This window comes from Lithobates pipiens, unplaced genomic scaffold (assembly GCF_037356315.1).
Source record: "Lithobates pipiens isolate NorthernLeopardFrog02 unplaced genomic scaffold, aLitPip1_a1.2 Scaffold_3, whole genome shotgun sequence".
Lineage (NCBI taxonomy): Eukaryota > Metazoa > Chordata > Amphibia > Anura > Ranidae > Lithobates > Lithobates pipiens.
In genome coordinates, this window is record NW_027507790.1 from 55,637,212 (window position 1) to 55,660,721 (window position 23,510).

General features: G+C 43.3%; 1 protein-coding gene across 2 annotated transcripts in view; it reads right to left on the minus strand.

The window, feature by feature from the left end:
* Window positions 1–23,510, minus strand: part of GOLGA3 (golgin A3) — a 173,973-nt gene that overhangs the window by 46,109 nt on the left and 104,354 nt on the right. For both annotated transcript variants that reach the window (XM_077461724.1, XM_077461723.1), the window contains exons 14-18: window positions 15,728–15,822; window positions 12,038–12,254; window positions 8,829–8,972; window positions 6,448–6,645; window positions 1,222–1,338 (exon numbers count right to left, since the gene is read on the minus strand). In XM_077461724.1, coding sequence (XP_077317850.1) covers window positions 1,222–1,338; window positions 6,448–6,645; window positions 8,829–8,972; window positions 12,038–12,254; window positions 15,728–15,822 — 771 coding nt within the window. The remainder of the gene's footprint in view (window positions 1–1,221; window positions 1,339–6,447; window positions 6,646–8,828; window positions 8,973–12,037; window positions 12,255–15,727; window positions 15,823–23,510) is intronic.

Genomic DNA, 23,510 nt, shown 5'->3' on the forward strand with positions numbered 1-23,510 from the left:
GGCACTCTATCCATCACTGTCTTGGGGCATTCCTTCCACTGGCCACCAATGTAAGGGGCATTTTTACCACTGATTCCTGATTACTGTATATACTCGAGTATAAGCCGACCCGAATATAAGCCCAGGCACCTAATTTTACCACAAAAAACTAGGAAAACGTATTGACTCGAGTATAAGCCTAGGGCGGGAAATGCAGCAGCTACTGGGTGAACAATGCCCACTTGCAGCCTCACTGTCCCCATCTGCAGCTGTACCTTTGATAACCAAAACAGCAGATGTCTCCCGCTGTGTCGTGCAGTCTGTTCGGCGGCCTTCCACTGTAACAAAGCCTCGCCTCCTCCCCCCTTCCATGATAAACGGAACACTAATTCAGTTTCCCAGCATCGTATCAGTGTTCCGTCTATCACGGATGAGGAGGAGGCAGGGCTTTGTTACAGTGGACGGCTGCCGAACAGACTGCATGACACAGCGGGAGACATCCATTATTTTTATTTATCAAAAGGTACAGCTGCAGATAGGCACAGTGAGGCTGCACCCTCACTCAAGTATAAGCCGAAAAACTTGTCTTATTCTCAAGTATATACGTTAATTGGTTTTAGCAAGGGTTCGCAAAATCTAAAAATTATTTTAAGACTACTGTTGAGTTAGAACAGTTGACAAAAGGCTGTCTTAGACAGTTGTGCACATTGGAAGTTGGGTCACAAAGAGCAACAAGCCTCCCCCAAGTCTAGCCTAAACTATACATACACTTTAAAGCTGATCTTCACCCTCTAAATCAACATTATTTTAAATGCTTATGTTGCTAGCATTACTAAATAAATATGAAAGTTTACTATATTTACTTGTTTTAAGCATATTTTTTTTTTTTTTTTTTTTTACATCTTAGTGGTTTCCAGACCTTGGGTAATGTCGTTATACATCCCAGTAGGCACACTCTCCTGCATGCATGCCTGAGGTAAGGGCAGATGGATTCTAGGAAGTAAATCCTTCATGAATCATCTGCCCTTACTCAAGATGGCCACAGCCAGAAATGCGAGAGGATGTTTTTCAAAATAATTTCTCAGCAAAGTAAAGCATGTAGACATGGATGGATTGGGGCATTTGATTTGAATATTGAAAATTAAATATTTTTGGTTTAGGAAAGCTGGGGAATGTACAATCCCTGCAAAATGATATTGGTATACTTTTTCTCAAACAGCAGTGTCAGACTCAGTGTGTTACCTGTTCAGCAAGACTGTTGACTTTTGCTCTCTCTTTCTCTAAGGCATCTTGTAGACTCTGCACTAGTTCTTTCATTTGCCGATCTTCTTCTTCTTTACGTTTAAGAACTGCCTGTACCTGTTCAAGACACCAAAGTATTTAAACAAAAGCTGAAAAATGGCTAAAGCCTGGTACACACAGGCCAAACATTTAACAGGCATGCTGGAAAACCAACCAGACGATCGGCATTACATAAGCGCTTACATCCAATGGCTGCGAGTGCTGACCAGTGTGTCCCCCTTATCAAAACACAATAGTTCAGTGGGGAGATCACTGTACTAACATTGCATAGTTAGCACAGCGAGCTCCTCGTTAGCTCCTGGTTTCCTTTTATTCAACCCACTGGGTTGAACAAAAAGAAAGAAAAAAAAATGTAAGTACCAGGCTTCAGCCAGAATTATTCGCCCAACACCTGCTGCAGGTCCAATCCTGATTTTGCCAGACAATAACATAATTGAAATGAGAAAAAAGCTCTTGAAACAACTGGGATGAAAGCTCCTGCAAAAAGTTCAGTTTACCTCTGCTTTAAATAAAAACTTCCTCAGGGATTTCAATAACCATTCAATAATATTTTTTTCCTGCCTTTTATCTAAACTAAAATACACTTGCTTACCTAAATAGTACAGGCTTTTTTTTTTCTTGCATCATACAATTGGTATTTATCTTGAGAAACCTACCTAAACTTACCACGTAAAGGAGTCTAGGCTACACATTTTGAGGGGTACAAAACAAGTCACAGTCACTAGCATTACATGCAACAAATTTGAGATTATCACTAGTCTGCACAATAAAAGGGTAAAGCATATACAACTAGTAGGTCTACTGATGATTTAGGTTTTTTTTAATAGAACTACAGTCAAATATTCAAAGCAAATTTGTTGTGTTTTTTTTGTCCCAGCATCCTCTGGGACTGTGACATCAATGGGCGGGGACATCATCCGGGATGTCCCTATATAAGTTGCCGCACGCCGCGTCCCCGTCATTGTGAGCAGAGACAGCGATGAGGAAACATCTCCTGAAGAGAAGAACAGAAGACAGCGGCAGCGGCGACAGAAGACCGGCCACCGCTTGTAAAAGAGCTAGAAGAAGGCGCGGTGGCCCGGCAAGAAGAACCGAATCGGGGGACAAGACCCCCGAAGTCGGAAGAAAAGGGCGGCGGAGAAGAAGGAAGCCGGGCTCCTCCGCTAGTAAAAGAGCTAGCAGAAGATAGCGGAGGAGTCCGGCGAGAAGACCCCCGAAGACAGAAGACCCCCGGAGCTGTGCAATAAACTATTTTAACCTTTGTGTGTTGTGTTTTTTTTTGTACATTTTTTTCACAGGTGAATGGGTAGGGGTACATTGTACCCCATACTCATTCACATAGGGTGAGGGGCCGGGATCCGGGGGCCTCCTTATTAAAGGGGGCTCACGGATTCCGATAAGCCCCCCCGCCCGCAGACCCCGACAACCAACGGCCAGGGTTGTCGGGAAGAGGCCCTTGTCCTCATCAACATGGGGACAAGGTGCTTTGGGGTGGGGGGGGCGGCGCGCGGTCCCCCCTTCCCCAATGCACCCCCCATGTTGAGGGCACACAGCCTGGTACGGCTCAGGAGGGGGGGGCGCTCGCTCGTCCCCACCCCCTTTCCTGGCCAGCCGGGTAGCGTGCTCGGATAAGGATCTGGGGGGACCCCCACACCATTTTTTCGGCGTAGGGTTTCCCCTTAGAATCCACACCAGACTTAAGGGCCTGGTATGCTCTCGGAGGGGGAACCCATGCCATTTTCTTTTTTAATTTGGCGTGGAGTTCCCCCTTCAGAACTCATTCTCTGATTGGCCATGGCAAAAGTCGCCTGGCCTGGGGCACGGTGAGTAAGTCGTGTCCCAAGTCGCGTCCAAGTCACCTCCAAATGTCGTGTTGAAAGTCGTGTCGCCCGTGTGAACCAGCTCTTAAGGTTCCTAAGAGCAGAGTGGCGTCCATAATCCTAAAATGGAAGACGTCTGGGACCAGAACCCTTCCTAGAGCTAGCCGTCCGGCCAAACTGAGCTATTTGGGGAGAAGAGCCTCGGTGAGAGGTAAAGAAGAACCCAAAGATCACTGTGGCTGAGCTCCAGAGATGCAGTCGGGAGATGAGAGAAAGTTGTAGAAAGTCAACCATCACTGCAGCCCTCCACCGGTCGCGGCTTTTTTTTATTTATTTATTTTTTTTTTTTAATCTTTTTTTTATTGAATTTTCAGTGTCATCCAAAATCGCCCACGCAGGGGCCAAACATTTCCCACACAGGGGTAAACTTCCAAATGCGGCAACAGGCCACAACAAAGCACATTACAAAACATATACCCTGCCTCTGATGCGGCAACCGACCGCAACAGGGCAAATTAACACAAACATAAACTTGCCTATCTATACCCCACTGTGGGGAGAGGATATTGTAGGATAATTCGTGCTAAGTATTAAAATGACTGGATAAAGTGTCATAGGAGCAGGTGGGTCAGCCTATAACCATACTACATCCATACCGAACTATGGGTTATTTACTACATCTGTTGCCGTTGTGTTATCATCCAGCCAGCAGTTCCACACCTTCTCAAATTTCTTTGGGCAACCCCTGTTCAAGTAGGTGGCCCTATAGAGGGGTAAGCTAGCGTTTCACCAGGTTTTTCCAGAATTTAATAGAGGGGGGAGACGATTGTTTCCAGGTCATGGTGATGGCCTTGCGTGCATAGTAGAGCAACAGGGATATGAGTGTTTTCCTAGCCCTGAGGATCGACATTTGTTCCACCAGCCCCAGCAGGCAATATTTAGGATCGCAAGGAATATTAACCTCAGTGGTCTTAACTATCACCAGGAGAACCTCTTTCCAAAAGCATACAATCGCTGGGCAAGCCCAGAAAATGTGAATGAAGTCTCCCGGCTGATAGGAGCAGCGCCAGCACTCCGGGGAGTGCGTCGGCGACATCTTGTGCAGTCTGTGGGGCGTGTAGTGGACTCTGTGTACAATTTTGTATTGGACCAATTTGTCCCTGGCTGAAACCAAAGGGGAGAACGGAAAATCCCAAATCTCCCTCCAGTCATCGTCATCCAACTCCGGTATGTCCACCACCCATTTCCTGCGGAGGGAGGACAGCTCGGGGACGGCAGCAACCAGTAGGGACCTGTAAATCTGAGACATGGGTTTCTCCAGGTCTTTTACCCGAAGGATGGACTCAAGCTCAGAGTACTCCAGTACGACCGGTTGTCCCAAAAATTGACAGCGATAAGCATGCGCGACTTGAAGATAACGGAAGTGGGCCCATGTAGGCACATTAAATTTGTCACGCAGGATATGAAAGGGAGCAAGTTCCCCGTTGAGAACGACATGTTCGAGCGTCAGTATCTTACACTTGGCCCAGGCCTGAGGGTCCGGGATGGTATTAAACTGCGGAAGGCCAGGATTCAGCCACAGGGGGGTGTGAGGAGACCAGGAGTTCGGCAGGGACGCCCTCAGTGCCTCTCCCGCCCTCCACGCCCTTAAAGTGGTGCACCGGTCGCGGCTTTATGGCAGAGTGGCCCGACGGAAGCCTCTCCTCAGTGCAAGACACAGGAAAGACCAAGTGGAGTTTGCTAAAAAAACAAACAAAAAAAACACCTGAAGGACTCTAAGATGGTGAGAAATAAGATTCTCTGGTCTGATGAGACCAAGATAGAACGTTTTGGCCTTAATTCTAAGCGGTATGTGTGGAGAAAACCAGGCACTGCTCATCACCTGTCCAATACAGTCCCAACAGTGAAGAATGGTGGTGGCAGCATCATGCTGTGGGGGTGTTTTTCAGCTGCAGGGACAGGACAACTGGTTGCAATCGAGGGAAAGATGAATGCGGCTAAGTACAGGCATATCCTGGATAAAAACCTTCTCCAGAGTGCTCAGGACCTCAGACTGGGCCGAAGGTTTACCTTCCAACAAGACAATGACCCTAAGCACACAGCTAAAATAACGAAGAAGTGGCTTCACAACAACTCTGTGACTGTTCTTGAATGGCCCAGCCAGAGACCTGACTTAAACCCAATTGAGCATCTCTGGGGAGACCTAAAAATGGCTGTCCACCAACGTTTACCATCCAACCTGACCGAACTGGAAAGGATTTGCAAGGAGGAATGGCAGAGGATCCCCAAATCCAGGTGTGAAAAACTTGATGCATCTTTCCCAAAAAGACTCATGGCTGTATTAGATCAAAAAGGTGCTTCTACTAAATACTGAGCAAAGGGTCTGAATACTTAGGACCATGCGATATTTCAGTTTTTCTTTTTTAATAAATCTGCAAAAATGTCAACAATTCTGTGTTTTTCTGTGAATATGGGGTGCTGTGTGTACATTAATGAGGGAAAAAAAATGAATGATTGCATAACCTCTATTCCTGGCTGCATAAGGAGAGGTGGGAGTGGAGACTGTAGGGAGCGTGTCAGCAGGAGGCAGAGCAAGGAACAATATGCTGATATTCCCAGTGAAAGGCTGTGCAGGGCAGCATGTCAGCTCCATTGGAGGAAAGGCAGGCTGTGCTCCCAGCACAGCCAGAAAACTGAACTCACTGGGAAGAATGTGCTTCTATGCCTAGCATAGCCAGTTTTAAATAGGAAAGCAGGGGGTAGCAGGATCACAAGGTTCTTCACACAAAGAAAGCAATACAAAAGAGAACAGGGTACGTTTTCACACAAGAGCATGGAACAACAAATACATTTCAGGAATATAAAAAGTTGGGGAAATATACACTTTAAAATAAAATAAAAATATACTATCAAAAATCCTATACCAGTGACTGTGAAAAAGTTAAAATGTTATTATCTTCAAGCAACTATGTGTACAGCTTCCCAAACAATCTTCTTGCGTTTCTTCCCAGGTGAAACACTCCACCACCACTCAGAGGTAAGAACAATCATAAGAAAAAAAACTTTTTTTTAAGGAAGGTCTAAACAGCACACAAGTGTACTGCAGCAGCCAAACTTCCTTATTGCCATAAATCGTCATAATCAGAGGTATGGTTAGGGTTAAAGTATATACATGACATCACCTGTTCATACACTCTATAGGATTTTGCTACTTCAATCACTATTCTAAATATAAACAAACACAACCTGATATATTCCAATTTATTTAGGAAAGAAACCCTCCTAGAATATCTATTTCAGTTATTTTACAGATAGAAGGACCACAGTGTGTCCACTTATTCTATACCTGCAGGTTCAGTTGGACCAGGTCTGCCTCTCTTTTTGCCAGCGCAGTCTCAAGAACGTTGTTATGCTCACGCAAAGTAGCATTGGACTGTGCAAGTCCAGACAACTTTCCTCGTTCATGTTCTAGTTCTAGAGTCAGCTTTTTATTTATTTCTTCCAATTTTTTAATTTTTCTCTTAAAACCACGAGACTCCTGGAGCTAAAGCAATGTTTTAAAACAATGAAAAAAAAAAAAAAAAAACACATATTTGAAGCTTTTAAAACAATTGAATACAAATTTGAAAACTGCATCCTAAGAACAAATATACAAATTTAATTGGCACTAGAAACAAGAACCATAAAAGACAAAAAAATGTATCTATAGTCAAAAGTTCTATTTTCTGTCTGTTGTGTTGGGGAGATTTCTCTTCAGTTTATCTCCTGAAACCATAACAGGAAGTGAAAATAAATCTCTCCAGACAGACAAGGTCAGACAATTGTCAATGCTAGAACTGGAAGATTTTTTTTCTCATCTCCTGTTATGGTGGTAAATCTAAAGCACTTCTGCCTTGCAGCACTGGGCTCCCTGGTTCGAATCCAGGACACCATCTGCAGCGAGTTTGCATGTTCTCTTCATGCTTTCGTGGGTCTTCTCTGGGTACTCTGGTCTTCCTCGCACACTCCAAAGACATGCTAGAAGGATAGGTGGCTCTTGTCGTAATAGGATTTTTTGTGTGTGTGTATAACAGAACACATACAATACACAAATATACATATACACCATAAATATAAAAAATAGAGACCTTAGATTATAAACTCCTTGAGTGCAGGGACTAATGTACAGTACATAAAGTGCTGCGTAAAAATTGTTGGTGCTAAATTAGGGTGAGCACAGCAATAAAAACAGGGCTTCTACCCTTCCCTACCCAAACTAGGGGTCGACCGATTATCAGAGCAGCCAATTATGGCCGATATTCAAGGATATTATGGCTGCTATTCGAGAATTTTCAAAAGAATCTGTTATCAGTCAGAAATGTACCATTGCCACCAATATACTCTCCCTGCCACGGCGAATATCTTTTTGGGGTTCACTATGTTATCGGCCCGGGTAGAAAAGGCAGGAAGGTTTGCAGTGCACTGACTGCAAGCCCAGTGCGTGGAGGCACGCGCAACATGCACACAACATCATTACGTATGTTGTGCTGCATGCCTACACGCACCGGGCCTGCAAACGTTCTGGGTCTGACTGAGTCCTGATTTATTTTCCCTGGATAGGGCAAAGGCCACCACCTCCCTTGCCTCAGGCAGTGCATGCCACCTAACGGCAGAACTGGACCAAAGAGGATGCGCCAGCCAGCAGAAGCAGGTAGCCAGGTGAGGCCACCCACCCACTGCAGGATGCACCATTCCAGCCAGCCACCCACCCACCCACAGCAGGGTGCCAGCCAGCCATCCACAAACAAGAGGGTGCCACTCTAAATGTACAGAATTTTGGCACCTGATATTGGCTATCAGCCTGAAAGACAGCGAAAAACAAATAAAAAAAAAACAAAAACAAATCTGTATCCATAATCAGCCCTGAAAAAACGATATTGGTCGAACCTTAACCTCCCTGGCGGTATAATTCAGTCTGGAATTAGGTGCTGAAAGCGGTACAATTATTTTGCATGGAAATCTGGCGTTTTATTTTGTAGTCCTGTAATTCTTAGGAATAACGCTCTTAAATCTCTTCAAACCAGAGTCTAGCAGACATCCCGGGTATGATAAAGTTTATAATATAATAAAGAATAATAAAAATTATTCAATAATGTAATCAAATCCTAAAACACTGAAAAAGGGACACGTTTTGGTTGCTATGGACAATCTCCAAATTCCAGGCAGAAAAAACTGTATTTATAATATAAAAGTGAATGCAGGGCATTGCACAGACCACTAAGGACAAAGGGGGTGTGTATTTTTTAATACAGCACTGTAATCTGTAAGAATACAGTGCTGTGTGTGTTTTGTGTCTTTTTACTTTTTTGAATTTGCCGCCGTTCTCTGCTCCCGTGCGTCGTAACGTCGCAGGGAATGGAGCTCGGCAGCATTCGGCACTGTGAATCGAGTGGAGGACAGCTCGATCACACAGCGCGGCGGACATCGCTGGATCCAGGGGACAAGGTAAGTAAGTCTCACTGCGTCCTCCCCTGCATCGAGCGAAGCAATCCCAAGTCTGGCTCGGGGTTACCGCTCCTGCTAGTAAATTCCCAACCCGAGCCAGACTCGGGATTACCGCCAGGGAGGTTAAATCAAACCTTATCCATAGCCCAGGCCTCATTTCTTGATCAACAGGTCACTTGACAAACATTAATCTAGGTCATCTTTATGAATCCTGAAAAAAAATAAAGCATCAGCTTAACTTACCTCATCTTCTAGTTCAAGGACTTTCTCCCTGTATTCTTCCAGTTCCTGGCTAGTCAGTGATATAACCTCTTGCAGCTCACGTTCCAGCATGGCCTTACTCTGGCTAACAGACTGCAGTTCATTTTTTAATTCTTTTAATTTTTCCTGTTAGAGAACAAGATATATTGTATGCATCAAAGAACAGGATATACCATATTGTATGCACCCAAAAAAAAACAAGTTAACGCATACAGTTGTGCTCATAAGTTTACATAACCTGGCAGAATTTTTGATTTCTTGGCCATTTTTCACAGAATATGAATGATATCACAAAAACATCCTTAACCCATTGTTAGTGTTTGGCTGAACCAATTTATTATCAATCAACTCTATTTACTCTTTTTAAATCAATCACAACAGAAACTACCAAAATTACCCTGATCAAAAGTATACATACACCAGTTGCCCCCTTTAACATCAATGACAGCTTGAAGTTTTTTGTAGTATTTGTGGTGGAGGCTCTTCATCTTCTCAGATGGTAAAGCTGCCCATTCCTCTTGGCAAAAAGCCTCCAGTTCCTGTAAATTCTTGGGCTGTCTTGCATGAACTGCACATTTGAGATCTTCCCAGAGTGACTCAATGATATTGAGTAGGAATGAGCTTGATGTTCAAGTCAAACGTAAGTTCGACTCAAACATCCGGTTTCCGCCGAATAGTGAACAATTTGGGGTGTTCGCGGCAAATTCGAAAGCCACGGAACACCCTTTAAAAGTCTATGGGAGAAATCAAAAGTGCTAATTTTAAAGGCTTATATGCATAGTATAAAAAAAAAGTGTTTGGGGACCCAAGTCCTGCCCCAGGGGACATTCAGGTCTGTTATGAATTTTAAGAGGAACCCTCAACCCATACCAGACCCTTATGCGTGCACGCAACCTGGCAGGCTGCAGGAAAAGAGGGGGGGAGGGGGAACAAGAGGGGGGGGGGGGAACAAGAGAGCGCCCCACCCCCCGAAACGTACCAGTCCACATGCCCTCAACATAGGGAGGGTGCTTTGGGGTAGTGCGCCCCCCCCCCCCCCCCCCAAGAACCTTGTCACCGTGTTGATAGGGGCCAAAGGGCCTCATCCCCACAACCCTTGCCCTGTGGTTGTGGGGGTCTGTGGGCGGGGGGGGGGGCTTATCGGAATCTGGAAGCCCCCTTTAACAAAGGGACTCCAAGATCCTGGCCTCCACCCTGTGTGAAATGGTAACGGGGTACACATGTACCCCCTACCATTTCACCAAAAAAGTGTGAAAATGGTAAAAACGTCAATAAATGCCTTGGGACAATTCCTTTATTAAAAAAATAAAACTAAAAAGTGTCCTACGAAGTCCATTCATCTTATTCTCTCGCTCCAAAAAAAAAAAAAAGATGCACGCCGCCAACTATCTGCCTCCATGGGATGCACCTGCCGTAATCACCGGACTCTCAGGTGACAGTTCTTTTATAACTGAGGGCGGGGCCACACGGTTATGTTGCCCGGTGACCCTGCCCCCCTCTGATGCACGGGGACATCCCTATGGCTTCCCCGTAGCGTCAGAGTGGGTGGGGTCACTGTTATGTCACCGGGTGTCCCTGCCCCCTCTGATGCTACGGAGAAGCCATTGGGATGTGCCCGTGCGTCAGAGGGGGGCATGAGGGGAAGAGGCCCTTGTCCCCATCAACATGGAGACAAGGTGCTTTGGGGGGGCCGCTTCCCCAATGCCCCCTCCCCATGTTGAGGGTATGTGGCCTGGTACGGTTCAGGAGGGAGGAGCGCTCTCTTGTCCCCCCCCCTCTTTTCCTGTGGCCTGCCAGGTTGTGTGCTCGGATAAGAGTCTGGTATGGGTTTTTGGGGGGACCCCCACATCATTTTTTTTTATTTTGGCGGAGAGTTCCCCTTAAAATCCATACCAGACCTGAAGGGTCTTTATTCTGCTGTAGTCAATGACAGGTCAACTTGGCCTTGTGTTTTTAATCGTTGACATGTTGGAACGTCCAAGTACGTTCTATGCACAGCTTCCTGGCTGATGAATGCAAATGTTTTATTTTTTGATAACATACTGCATTCATCTTGCCATCAATTTTGATCAAATTTCCTGTCTTTGTAGCTCACACATCCCCAAAACATCAGCAATCCCCCTCTGTGTTTCACAGTAGGGATGAAGCATTGATGGTTGTGGCCAAAAAGCTAAAATTTGGTCTCATCACTCCAAATGACTTTGTGCAAGAAGGTTTGAGGCTTGTGTCTGTGCTGTTTGGCGTATGGTAAGTGGGATACTTTGTGGCATTTGCATAGCAAGGACTTTCTTCTGGCGACTTGACCATGCAGCCCATCTTTCTTCAAGTGCCCTCTTATTGTGCATCTTGAAACAGCCACACCACATGTTTTCAGAGATTCCTGTATTTCACCTGAAGTTATTTGTGGGTTTTTCTTTGCATCCCGAACAATTTTCCTGGCAGGTGTGGCTGAAATTTTAGTTGGTCTACCCGACCGTGGTTTGGTTTCAACAGAACCCCTCATTTTCCACTTCTTGATTAGAGTTTGAACACTGCTGGTTGGCATTCTCAGTTCATTGGATACCTTTTTATATCCCTTTTCTGTTTTATACAGTTCAACTACATTTTCCTGCCAATCCTTTGACAATTTTTTGGCTTTCCCCATGACTCTGAATCCAGAAACATCAGTGCAACACTGGATGAAAGATGAAAGGGTCTGTTACGAGTCCAGAAACTCATTGACCTTTTATACACACACACACTAATTACAAGAAAACAGATCACAGGTGAGGATGGTTACATTTAATAGCCATTCAAACCCCTTTGTGTCAACTTGTGTGCATGTTATCATGCCAAAATCTCCAGGGTATGTAAACTTTTGATTAGGGTCATTTGGGTAGTTTCTGTTGTAATTAGGATTTAAAAAGAGTAAACACAGTTAATTGATAATAAATGTCTTCAGCCAAACACTAACCATGAGTGAAAGAAAAGTTATTCATATTCTCTGAAAAATGGCCATAAAATCATAAATTCTGCCAGGGTTTGTAAACTCATAAGCACAACTGTACATGTGCAAAGCACCTTTTATTCTGAATATTACTGTTTAGTTGTGTTTTTACAAAATCAGTTAAAAAGCTTAAAACATTCTATTCCATGTAGCATTTAGACTTCATATTAAAGCAGTGTGTTGCTCCCAATATTCCATCTGATACCTCATATGCTTGACTATCTCCACCCTCAGAGATTTGTGCTTTGAGCTTTTTGAGCTCTGCTTCTGCAGCTTCTTTTGCTGTCAAAGCTTCTTGGAGGCGGCGACTTAGGATCCCCACTGCATTCTCATAAGCTTTGTGTTTGGCTTTCATTTCCTTCTGAGCGCTCGTCAGATCTGTGCCTATCCTCTTCATTCTCTGCTTTTGCTCAGTAATTGCCCTTTAGTGTAAAAAAACAATAAAACAGTTTTAGAACATTTTAACAATATGTCATTGCAAATCTGTAACATTTCATTATATTTCAATAATGACAAATTGCAGACTTTCAACTGTACAAGTTCTCTAAGCATAGAAAGTCAGCCTTCATAATGTGTATACGTTCACTAAACGTTCACTGATGGGGAATTGATCACTTTCATTTAAAACACATGCACCTGAAGGTTTACTTGTAGTGAATTGTCTAGTGAATATCCGATTTCCTGCTTTACAAATATGTTCCTGTGTAATATTAATGGATATACTGACAATAAACAAAACATACATGTGGAGTATTGTGTGAGCAGAAACCGTTGTAACAATTTTGGAATGTTCTCTTCCACTTTTAGTTGGTCCTTTTATAATATTCTATCAATGAAGTTTGTGTTTTTTCAACTAGGGAATGCAGACAAAAATCTTTTTAAACACATACAATATCAAAACAAGGTCATACATCAGAAAATACATATGAATATGCAAAGGTAATATAAATAAAAAACAAAAAGCCACAATTTTGGCCAGAAAGAGTGATAAATTTGGGTCAGCAAATAGTGCGATATTTGTTGAAGCACCCAGCTAAACACAGGCCCGAACTGACAAAATTGATCTTAACATTGGTAGATGGAATCTTTTCAAATGTTTCAGATCATGTAGCAGTTTCTTTTTATTGTTCCCTGCGAAAGGAATCAGACAAACTTTAAAGTTTTTCTCTTTCTGGTAGTCCAGGAAATTTTAAAATTTTTCAAGATTTTTTTTAATAGAACACATCAACTGTATTGCCCTGTACACACAGTCAGACATTCCAACGACAAAATTCGGCGGATTTTTTTTCCCCGACGGATTTTGGCCCAAACTTGTCTTGCATACACATGGTTGCACAAAGTTGTCGGAAAATCTGATCGTTCAGAACGCGGTGACATAGAACACATATGACGGGACTATAAAGAGGGCAGTAGACAATAGCTTTTGTCTTGTAATTTATTCTGAGCATGCGTGGCACTTTGTACGTCGGATTTGTCTACAAACAATCGGAATTTAAACAATTGGATTTTGTTGTCCAGAAATTTTAGATCCTGCTCTCAAACTGTGTGTCGGAAATTCCGACGGAAAAAGTCAGATGGAGCCCACACACACAATCGGATTTTCCGACAACAAGATCCGATCACACATTTTCTGTCGGAAAGTCAGACCGTGTGTACAAGGCATATAAGACAACTGGTATAAAGCACATTACTATCTTTTCATACAATGTTGTGGTTTTTCTAGAGCAAAATAAGGCACTTGGTGAAATAGGTCTATCACTCTCATATTTATCGTACAGTACTTTTGGTCTGTCAACATGGGAATTTGTGTAATGTGCAGAGCCTATGCTCTCATCAAGTATCCTCATATTGTATGAAGACAATATGGACATAATAATGGACAATAGCAAAACAAATCTGTAAGGTCAGCCTAATATAACCCCTCCTACTGTGATCCAGTTTTATAGCAAAGCAATAGTAGGAGTGGATCATAAGAAAATAGGGACGGGACCTGTACCCCTTAATGTACTGCAGGAAAAGGATTTTACAGTCAAAAAGCCTATTTTGCTAACATACATAACTGTACGCGAGTAATTCAGAAACACAGATGTCCATAGGCAGTTCAGCTGAGTTGGGGGCTATAGAGCCATCAAACCGGCCACGTGAAAAACAAGTTGACAGAAGGGGCCGAATAGGGTTGACAGAGCCTGAAGTAACCTATGACAGAAACTGACATCAGATGAGGCTTTAACATCCACGTGGTAAAATTTGTTAAAAGTTGTAACAAAAGACCTGATGGGAGCTGTGCAAATCTGAGACACTGGTGTTTGATGCTGAAAAGCCCATGAAGCACTAACTGACTTATAGGGGTTTGCTTTGACAGGGAAAGGTGGAAACCTTCCTGAGGTCTATAGCCTAGAATCATAAGCTTCAAAATCCCCCCAGAGAACGTGGAACAAGAAATAGGTCAGGAATGACTGTAGTCTGTCTAAAAGAAGCTGTAGGAGAGATAGACATAACCCTATCCAGACACTGGAGGGAAATTTCCATGGGCTGTCATGGAGCAGGACAGAGATGGGACAACAAAGATCTGGTTAAGATGAAAGTAAGAAAGCACCTTGGGAAGAAAAGAGGTTCCAGGCTTCAAAAAAATAAAAATAAATAAAAAAAAACCTGGTCTCTGAGTAGGACAGGAAAGGGTTCTTTACAAATTCTTTAACCACTTGCCGCCCGCCCTATTACAAATAGACGGCGGCAAAGTGGTTTGATAATCCTGACCGGACGTCATATGACGTCCTCAGGATTATGAGCCGCTGCTCGCCCCCGGGGGCGCGCATCGCGGCGATCGTTGTTGCGGGGTGTCAGTCTGACACCCGGCAACTACGATCTCGGTAAAGAGTCTCCGACGGAGACTCTTTACCACGTGGCTGATCACAGTGTAAAAGGGAAGAGCCGGTGATCGGCTTTTCCTCACTCGCGTCTGTCAGACGCGAGTAGAGGAGAGCCGATCGGCTGCTCCTCTGACAGGGGAGGGTCTGTGCTGATCGATTATCAGCACAGCCCCCCCGAGGATGCCCACACTGGACCACCAGGGAAAAGGTAATCCTCCCTAGACCACCAGGGATGCCCATGGTCAGCACAATGGATGCCAATCAGTGCCCATAATGGATGCCAATCAGTGCCCACAATGGGCATCACAGATTGGCATGCATTATTGTTTGGCACTGATTGGCATCCATTAGTACAGTATAAAACCAATGCCGCCTATGAGTGCCCACCCGTGCCGCCTATGAGTGCCCACCTGTGCCGCCTATGAGTGCCCACCTGTGCCGCCTATGAGTGCCCACCTGTGCCGCCTATGAGTGCCCACCTGTGCCGCCTATGAGTGCCCACCCATGCCCATCAGTGCCCACCCATGCCCATCAGTGCCGCCTATCCATGCCCATCTGTGCCGCCTATCCATGCCCATCTGTGCCGCCTATCCATGCCCATCCGTGCCGCCTATCAGTGTCCATCCGTGCCGCCCATCCGTGTCCATCAATGCCACCTCATCAGTGCCACTTCATTGGTGCCCATCAGTGCCGCCTTATCAGTGCCCATCAGTGTAGCACCATCAGTGAAGGAGAAAACGTACTTATTTACAAAGTTTTGAAACTGAAACAAAAAAAAAACTTTTTTTTTTCAAAATTTTCGGTATTTTTTTATTTGTAGCGCAAAAAATAAAAACCGTAGAGGTGATCAAATACCACCAAAAGAAAGCTCTATTTGTGGGAAAAAAATGATAAAAATGTCATTTGGGTACAGTGTAGCATGACCGCGCAATTGTCATTCAAAGTGCGACAGCGCTGAAAGCTCAAAATTGGTCTGGGCAGGAAGGTGTTTAAGTGCCCTGTATTGAAGTGGTTAACAAACTTACGTCTTTGCTTCATTCTGTAACATTTCTATTTGTTCCCGAAGTGCAGCATTATCCTGGGTCAGTGTGGTTATCTGATCTTTGTCATACTGCATAGACTACAGAAGAGAGCAGAAGAAAAAAGATAATGTAAACCAGCAACACATCCACTGCAAAACATCAACAAGGCTAGAGATTGCACAAACCTTAAGTACGGTACATACGTTGAGTTTTTCAAATAGCAGGTTGAACAAAAACCAAAAACTCAGAGATCACTATATAAATCCTGTATTATAATAATAATAATCTCTCCCACTGTGTCTTTGTATTCTGACAGTGGGGACTTTCCCCCCTCTTCAAGATACACTGATGAAATGCATTTTTTTCAGCATGACATTTTGAAAAAAGCCTGGCTTCTGTTGAACAGACAGCAATATACATGTAACAAAATTCAACCTTCCTGCTGAACCAGGCGATTTTAATTCTGTTTTCACCCTGCTTAATAGAATCTTTAACTTATCTATTTGAATACTCATAATATCTAATTTAGTTAATCAGAAGATAGGTGGAAATGGTGCACACCAGAACCCAGGCACTATACAGAAAGGTGAAGTAATGGCTTCAACCTAAGTTCCTCCTGAATATACTCCTGTGACATGCGTCGCCCCACCATGGAGCTTAATCATAGAGAAGTGTAGTCAGGAGAAGCTTAGGCTGAAGCCATATCTTCAACTTTCTGTAAAGTGGCCAAGTTACCGTGTGTGGGATTTCCACTTTCTGTATTCTGATTTGCTTCTGCTAGCCTGGATGAGCTTGGTTGAACGCCAGCACCTATTTTGTGCTTTGGACTTGCTCTGCACCTAATTCTATACAGATTTCAAAAGAAGGCTGCATTTGCCCATGGACACAAGCCCTAAATTTGTGCTCATTTCTGGCACACTAGAACTGGTCATTTTTCAATTATACATGTAACCACCTACAGATAAACCAATGCCATACCCAGTGCTAGCAGAGTACTATTAAATGATTCCATTAGGACTAGGGCAACAACTAACAATTATTTTCATAATCGAATAGTTGGCAGATTATTGTTTTGATTAATGGATTAATTTGGTAATAACCTTGAAAAAAAAAAAAAAGTGTGGTGTATAATTTAGTTAATAAAAAAAAAAAAAAAAAAAAAACACCTTTACAACCCATTTACCAAACATTTCAGACCTGCCTCTACTGTGCAAGTGTTTTGCACAGAGGGGCCCCGATCCTCCTCTTCCGGGCCCCCCAGTGGCGCTCCTGGCTCCTCCCCGCATGGAGTGCCCCCTCGGAGAACTGCATTCCAAGGGGACACCCGTGCGGGCACGCTCCCGAGTTCTGCTGCTTCGTCCATTGACACAGAAAGCAGGACTCTGCTCCACCCCCCAGCTCCTGTGTCACTGCATTTGATTGACAGCAGCAGGAGACAATAGTTGCTGCTACTATCAATCTATCCAATCAGGATCTGAGACAGTGGCTGGAGCTGCTGGGCTGGTTCTCATTGCTGAAAAGATCGGGGTCAGGTACATAAAAGGGGGGCTTTGGGGAGCTGCCGCACTACAGAAGGTTTTTCACCTTAATGCATGAATGAAAATAGCATAAATTATGGCTTGCAAAAATCCAGGCAATTTGGATAAATCTCCTTGGGTGAACCAGTGCTGGACACAAGGAAGGTAATACAAAAGCCGCATTAAAGGTCAAAAGCAGAGACACAGTTAGATTGGAGGTTGTATGTTCAACCCCTTGTATGGGAATTCAAATCCTAATTATTATCTCGAGGATGCTGAAAAAAAACAAAAAAACAGACAGGGCAAACACTTGACCCTTGAGAGTACTTAGGGCCAATTATTGTTCTACTGTCAACTTAAGGAAAGACAGAACATGACCCACTGAAAGGGGATGTGGGGAAACTCACAGAGCTTCACACCAGTAAAAATGTGTTTTTCACATTTGTGGATTAATCTTGTAAAAAGCAACATTACATGTTTTAAGCATTGTCTGAATACATGAATCCAAAATGCTCTAGTCTATCAGAACCTGAGTTTCAACCTCCAGGCCATCAAGGCCAGCGAACAAAAAGCAGGGTGGAATATCTATTGCTGAGAAAACAGATCTGGCCAACCCGGTAAAAGTCACAAAGCGTCAGCATACTACACTCTTTGGGGGTCCATCCAAAGCTACAGGCATGACTGGAATGCTATTAAAATTTAACTAAAGGTACATCTTTTTCATTTTTATTTCCGATGAAGTGGACCGGGATTAGAACACCTTTCAGATTTATTGCTGTATGTGCCCCCATTTGGGAGATTCACCCCATTTGTCCTATTTACCATTATCATTGAAAGTGAAAAAAAAAAAGAAAAAGAAAATCCCAAATTGATGAGAAATTTTCCAATGGGACACCTGGAGGGATTTCCTCTCACCTGTTTTGGCTATGAGGCAGTGAAGGGAAATCTCCCCAATGGGACACAGAAGGAAACCCTAACGCTATCCAAAAAAAATAAAAAATGTTGTCTATAGTTACACTTTACACTCAATCCTGTGACATACACAAGGTAAAAGCCTTAGCGAAGGACAAGCATAGATCAGAGAATACTGATCCTATGATGCCAGTGGGGCATCTGCTGCATTTGCAGTCAGTTCCCAATTCCTGGACACAAAGCAGTCTAGCTTCTTTCTGAACATTCTGAGAGATTAGTATACCAACATTGGCTGTTATCCAATACAGACCTGGGTCCAGACATTGTTTGCTGAGAAAATATACCAGTTAATTTTCCACCCTATGAGCATGCACCATGGATATCGCTGGAACATGAAGCTCTGCCTAGGACAGAATACACTCAACCCCTAAACCTGCCACACTCTTAGTGCCCCCGATTATTCATGTAAGCCACAGCTGTGCCATTGTCTGACTGAACCAGATCAGATAACTTGCCAGAGGCAGGATCCCGTGAAGTGACAACAGATTATTTGCTTGCAACTCCAGCATGTTGATTGGAAACCGATTCTTCCCTAGACGAACAAACCTGAATAGAGAGATGGTCCCGAACTCGGCCCCTACCCAGAAGTCTGGTGTCTGTCTTTACATTCTTCCAGTGTAAGGCCAGAGAGAAAAAAAATGCCCTATGAAAAGTCATCATGACAGATATCCTGGTTCATAGATGTATTCGGATCATCCTGTCCAGATAAAGATTGGATTTGATCCAAGCTTTGAGAATGTTTTGTTGCAAAGTTCTGGAGTAGAACTGAGAAAATGGGACAGCTCTGAAACTGGATACCATCTGTCCCTGCACTCATATGCAGCTCTACAGGGATAACCAAGGTTAAAGGGTAACTCCACTTTTGTGGGGGGAAAAAAAATGCAAATAATAAAGAAAAAGTAATAATAATATCTTAATAAGAAAAAATAATATAGTGTGCACAATTGCGATACAAGTCATATTGTAATTGAATGTTAGTTGAATGTCCAATAGGAGCACGTCTAAAGGGATGCAGGCCCAGCAGCTTCCTCATTAGTGCCCTGCAGCTGCCACAGCTGACAGATAATTATGAAACCACTCCCATTAGTCCTACTCAGAAGAGAGGCACAGAAAACACACATGGATTTATTCAGAATAACAAAAGGTAGGAATCTGCAACTAAGGTTGTCCTAATCCTTGCAATTTACATATATAAACCTGGGGGGGGGGGGGAGGTTTTTTTAATCAACAAAAGTGGAGTTACGCTTTAAGTATGAGTTTGCCAAACACGATTCTACAGTTTCATCAACTTCTTCTGGGGCAGAAAGACCTGGGCCTGAAACGTATCCAAGGAGTAGGACCATAAACGTCAATAAGGAGTCAGAATTGGACTTGACCTCTCAAAGTTCAGGCTCTAAAGTCCTCCAAGGCCCACATTATAAATGGACACATTGGAGTCCAAGGTCAGAGAAGTCTGCTCTCACAGTAGCAGATTGTCCAGAGATCTGAAGACGGGAATATCTCTGAGATAAAGAAGACCCAGAACTGGTGTGAAGCAAAGTTGAAAAAAAGGCCACAAACTAACGGTGGTTGTCACTAATGATTTAGAAAAATGGCAATGAAAAAATACCTATCCTTTATGTCTATGGATACTAGGAAGACCCAAAGATGAAGTGTTGCCTGAAACAAACCCAACAGATTCCTTTAAAAAAACATTTGAGTATATATGAAGGCCTTAGAAGCCTTTAAAAATGCAAGATGGGACAAATACTCCCCTTGTAGTTTTGGGACTAAAAAAAGGATTGAATAAAAACCTTGACAATTATTTTTTTTTGGATGAATTTGGATAAAAAACAACCTGGTTCAACAATCTCCAATTAGCTAAAAGAGTGTTCAACATTTCCAAAATATGGTAAACCACAAAGCAAAAAAAAAAAAAAAAAAAAAAAAAAAAAAAAAAAATGGATACAGGATGCAAACTCCCCAAATCTCTGGGAAAGCAATCAGGGTTTCCTCAACCTCTGCCATATCTGTTTTTTATCATTTTTTTTTTTTTAAAAACCTCAGGTTTTTATCCCTTGGTTTGCCAAGAACCTTCACAATCTGTGAGCTTGAGGTACAGGAACCAAATAAATGTTTTAATGATGCACATGAAGGTGTCAATCGGTGTAGCGGAGCCATACTTTTGCGTTTCTGGCATGAGCACTCATCCTGCCCAAGGAATTAAGAGTACTGTAATCATAATAAAGCTTTCTTAGACTGTTACTTTCTAGACCTGAACTTAAAGTGATTGAACGGTCACTTTTTTCCCTATAAAAATAACAAAAATTTTATATTTAACTGCTCTAGGCAGTAGTTTTCCACAGAGCAGCCCAGATCCTCCTCTTCTCGGGTGCCTCTTCTGCGATACTGGCCCTTCCCTCCTGTTCAGTGCCCCACAGCAAGCAGCTTGCTATGGGACAGCCAAGCTGAGTCACAGCTCCCTGTATCCATTCAGACACAGAGCCCTGACCCAGCCTCGCCCCCTCTCTCTCCTGATTTGCTAGCCGACATTGACAGCAGTGGTATCCAGTGGCGCCACTGCTGTGTCTCAGCCAATCAGGAGGGAGAATTTCAGAAGGCTGAGGCACTCATTGACATTGCTGGACAGAGAGGGACCTCAGGTACGTATTGGGGGGCTGCTGCTCACAGAAAGCTTTTTATCCTAATGCATGGAATGAATCAAGAGAAAAAAAAAAAAACCTTCTGATTTACAATCCCATAGAACTATGGGAAAAACTTTTTTTTCTCCATTTTGAATAGAGCATGGGGGGGTTATGACCCCTGTAGGAATTTTTTGGCATCTGTATCCAATTCATTGTGGAGATTTCACTTTACTTCCTGTCCTATAGCCAAACCGGAGGTGAGACAAAATTCCTGTGAATTAGTGAATTCCTTGTGGACCCCCAGGTCTCCAGAACTAGTGTGCCCACTGGAGGATTTCCCCTCTATTACTTTTCTGGGAACAACCAAAAACTTGGTATTTTTTTTACTTTTACTTTCAATGATAATGGTAAACAGGACAAATAGAGAGGGTGAATCTCCCTAATGAGGGCACACACAGGAACAAAAACTGTTTTAAGCCCTCTCCCCTCTATCCAAAACTTAAAAAAGTTTTCCCTTTAGTTATACTTTAACCAGTTTCTGACCGGCGAACGCCAATGTACGTCGGCAGAATGGCAGGGCAGGCATATTGGCGTACAGGTACATCCATTTTTATATACCACCCTGCCATCGCGTGCACGCTGCCGGCGGCGCACTCGCGTGCCGGTCGAAACCCCTGTGAGTCCAGTCGCGGGTCCCGCAGACTCGATCGCCGCAGGGATAGCCGCGATCGTCTCACGGGGAGGCTGAACGGGGAGATGCCGTTGTAAACAGCATCTCCCCGTTCTGCCTAGCAACAAGTGACGCTGATCTCTGCTCCATGTGATTGGAGCAGAGATCAGTGTTCACCAACACAAAGCCCAGCCCCCCCACAGTTAGTAACATGCCCCTAGGAACACTTAACTCCTACACTGCCAACCCCTGGTTAACCCCTTCACTGCCAGTGTCATTTACACAGGAATCAATGCATTTGTATAGCACCGATTGTTGTATAAATGACAATGGTCCCAAAAATGTGTCAAAAATGTCCGATGTGTCCGCCATAATGTCGCAGTCACAATAAAAATTGCTGATCGCCATTACTAGTAAAAAAAAATTATTAATAAATATGCCATAAAACTATCCCCTATTTTGTAAACGCTATAACTTTTGCACAAACCAATCAATAATCACTTATTGCGATTTTTTTTACCAAAAAGATGTAGAAGAATACGTATCGGCCTAAACTGAGGGGAATTTTTTTTTTTTTATATATATTTTTGGGGGATATTTATTATAACAAAAAAGTAAAAAAAATAATGCGTTTTTTTCAAAATTGTCGCTCTATTTTTGTTTATAGCGCAAAAAATAAAAACCACAGGGGTGATCAAATACCACCAAAAGAAAGCTCTATTTGTGAAAAAAAAAAAAAAAGGACATCAAATTTTGTTTGGGAGCCACATTGCACGACCGCGCAATTGTCAGTTAAAGTGACGCAGTGCCGAATTGCAAAAAGTGGTCTGGTCTTAAGCCAGCAAAATGGTCAGGTCTGAAAGTGGTTAAGCCAGAGCACCTCACTGATCTGGATAGAAAAAAAGATTACCCAAGACATAACCTGGCTAACATCCAGAACTGCGTTGCACAAAAAAGTTGATGTAACAATCATCTGTCATTGCAATCAATAAGTGGTGTATCAACAACAGCAGCTGCAAGATATCTACTCAGCAATTTATGTCAGTGAGCTAAAGTCTAGGAAATTAGTTTTGTTAAGGTAAGACACCGGTGAGTCAAAAGCAGGAGGAGTAGATCATTTCATAACAAGTCCTCTGCAAAGGAATAGAGCTCCAGGAACCCCAAGAGCAACAAGATAGTCTGACTTTGGTTACCAGGTGAGCACACATCTTGTGTAGCTGCCAGGTCCCCTCAGATTACCTAGGCTAGCCAAGAGCCACTTCCCATGTCTGGATTGTAACACACACAGCCTTGATTAGAAAATAACTAAAAAAATTGACAAATAAATATGTGAAAAGTGTGGCGTGCATTTGTATTCAGCCCCCTTTACTCGGATACCCCTAACTAAAATATAGAGGAACCAATTGCCATTAGAAGTCACCTAATTAGTAAATAGAGTCCACCTGTGTGTAATTTTATCTCAGTATAAATACAGTTGTTCTGTGAAGCCCTCAGAAGTTTGTTAGACAGCCTTAGTGAACAAACAGCATCATTAAGGCCAAGGAACACACCAGACAGGTGTTATAAAGTTGTGGAGAAGTTTAAAGCAGGGTTAGGTTAAAAAAAAATATCCCAAGCTTTGAACATCTCACGAAGCACTGTTCAATCCATCATCCAAAAACGGAAAGGCCATGGCACAAATGCAAACCTACAAAATCATGGCCGTCCACCTAAACTGACAGGTTGGGCCAGGAGAGCATTAATCAGAGAATCAGCCAAGAGGCCAAAGGCAACTCTGGAGGAGCTACAGAGATCCACGGCTCAGGTGGGAAAATCTGTCCACGGGATGATTTTTCATGTACTCCACAAATCTGACCTTTATGGAAGAATGGCAAGAACAAAGCCATTGTTGAAAGAAAGCCATAAGAAGTCCTGTTTGCAGTTTGCGAGAAGCCATGTGGGGGACACAGCAAATTTGGAAGAAGGTGCTCTGGGCAGATGAGACCAAAATTTAACTTTTTGGC